This window comes from Chanos chanos, chromosome 6 (genome assembly GCF_902362185.1).
Source record: "Chanos chanos chromosome 6, fChaCha1.1, whole genome shotgun sequence".
In the NCBI taxonomy this organism is placed as follows: Eukaryota; Metazoa; Chordata; class Actinopteri; order Gonorynchiformes; family Chanidae; genus Chanos; species Chanos chanos.
This window is the reverse complement of record NC_044500.1, coordinates 49,874,558-49,877,057: the sequence shown is the minus strand read 5'-3', so window position 1 is coordinate 49,877,057 and position 2,500 is coordinate 49,874,558. Positions and strand designations below refer to the sequence as shown.

The window sequence follows — 2,500 nt, the reverse complement described above, 5'->3', positions numbered from 1 at the left end:
GACTCCGATATCAAACTTTGTTCTAACTAAGAAAGTCTTGCATGAGTCTTTCTCTGCTTTGCGACTTAACTGTGGCATTCAGTTAACACATTTGCCTTTTAAAAGTAACTGGAAACAAAATGCTTGAATATTCAAAAGCTATGAATATTGAAGATATGTACAAAGTTTTACTGGTCTTTTCACTCACTCACTCACTCACTCACTCACTATCTAAGCCGCTTATCCTGATTAGGGTCGCGGGGGGTACTGGAGCCTATCCCAGCACTCATAGGGCAAAAGGTGAGGAAACACCCTGGACAGGTCACCAGTCCATCGCAGGGCAGACACATAGACAAACACACTCACACACACATTCATACCTAGGGACAATTTAGTGTCTCCAATTCACCTAACCTGCATGTCTTTGGAAGGAAACCGGAGCTCCCATTTCACACATGTAATAATATTCAAAGCCATAGGAGTTCCTGTCATCCCCACGTTATACCTGTGGACCAGGCGTCCACGTTATACCTGTGGACCAGGTGTCCACATTCCTCAGCCAACCAGAGAGCCAAAATGTATTCACACAGCCACACACACACACTCAGATCAGGCCAAAATGTATTCACACAGCCACACACACACACTCAGATCAGGCCAAAATGTATTCACACAGCCACACACACACACTCAGATCAGCCCAAAATGTACTCACACCACGCACACACAGCCGCACACACACACACACTCAGATCAGAAATGTACTCACCCTTGCGAGACGAACATGAGCTTGGTTCTGATGTATTTAATGTAAGGGCTATCCTCTAGGAGGGGAGACACACAAAACCAAAATACAGATTTAATAACAAAGATCATCAAAATGCATATACAACGTATTAATGCAGACAGAGCGCTGAATGAGAACACATCATACACACACACACATACACACACATACGCATACAAACGTACACAATACATAATTTATAATCATTTATAAATGGAGTGAGTATTAATGCAGACAGAGTGCTGAATGAGAACACATCATACACACATACACATACAAACGTACACAATACATAATTTATAATCATTTATAAATGGAGTGAGTATTAATGCAGACAGAGTGCTGAATGAGAACACATTATACACTCACACCCTACTACACACACACACACACACACACACACAAACATTCACAATACATAATTTATAAATGGAGTGAGTGGATTTGAACTTGTTTTTGTTCGTAGAATGTGTAGTGTGTATTTTGGTGTGCAGAGTGTGTAATATTTTTTTTTGTTAACTGATGTTTTTGAGGATTTTTAAACCCAATAGCCACTGGTGTCAAACTGAAGCATCATACGATCAGCATTTCAAATCACCAACACACACTAACACACACCAACACACACTAACACACCAACACACTAACACACCAACACACACCAACACACTAACACACCAACACACTAACACACCAACACATCAACACACACTAACACACACTAACACACACCAACACACTAACACACACCAACACACACTAACATACACAAACACACTAACACACCAACAAACTAACACACCAACAAACTAACACACCAACAAACTAACACACCAACACATTAACATACACCAACACACTAACATACACAAACACACTAACACACCAACAAACTAACACACCAACAAACTAACACACCAACAAACTAACACACCAACAAACTAACACACCAACACATTAACATACACAAACACACTAACACACCAACACACACCAACACACTAACATACACCAACACACTAACACACCAACACACTAACATACACCAACACACCAACACTGCAATACACTAACACACCAATACACCAACACACTACAACACCAACACACCAACATACTAACTCACATTCACCTGTTCTCACATAAACCTGTTCTCATATTCACCTGTTCTCACATTCACCTGTTCTCACGTTCACCTGTTCTCACGTTCACCTGTTCTCACATTCTCACATTCACCTGTTCTCACATTCACCTGTTCTCACATCCACCTGTTCTCACATTCACCTGCTCTCACATTCACCTGCTCTCACATTCACCTGTTCTCACATTCTCACATTCACCTGTTCTCACGTTCACCTGTTCTCACGTTCACCTGTTCTCAAATTCACCTGTTCTCACATCCACCTGTTCTCACATTCACCTGTTCTCACATTCACCTGTTCTCACATAAACCTGTTCTCATATTCACCTGTTCTCACATTCACCTGTTCTCACGTTCACCTGTTCTCACGTTCACCTGTTCTCACATTCTCACATTCACCTGTTCTCACATTCACCTGTTCTCACATCCACCTGTTCTCACATTCACCTGCTCTCACATTCACCTGTTCTCACATTCTCACGTTCACCTGTTCTCAAATTCACCTGTTCTCAAATTCACCTGTTCTCACATCCACCTGTTCTCACATTCACCTGTTCTCACATTCACCTGTTCTCACATCCACCTGTTCTCAC

At 41.6% G+C, this 2,500-nt stretch overlaps 1 protein-coding gene across 1 annotated transcript in view; it reads right to left on the bottom strand.

Annotated features, from left to right (window-relative positions):
* The window catches only part of stat2 (signal transducer and activator of transcription 2), a 33,088-nt gene that overhangs the window by 7,190 nt on the left and 23,398 nt on the right, over positions 1–2,500 (bottom strand). Inside the window, exon 23 of the mRNA XM_030778707.1 lies at positions 749–803. Within this exon, the coding sequence (XP_030634567.1) occupies positions 749–803 (55 nt within the window). The remainder of the gene's footprint in view (positions 1–748; positions 804–2,500) is intronic.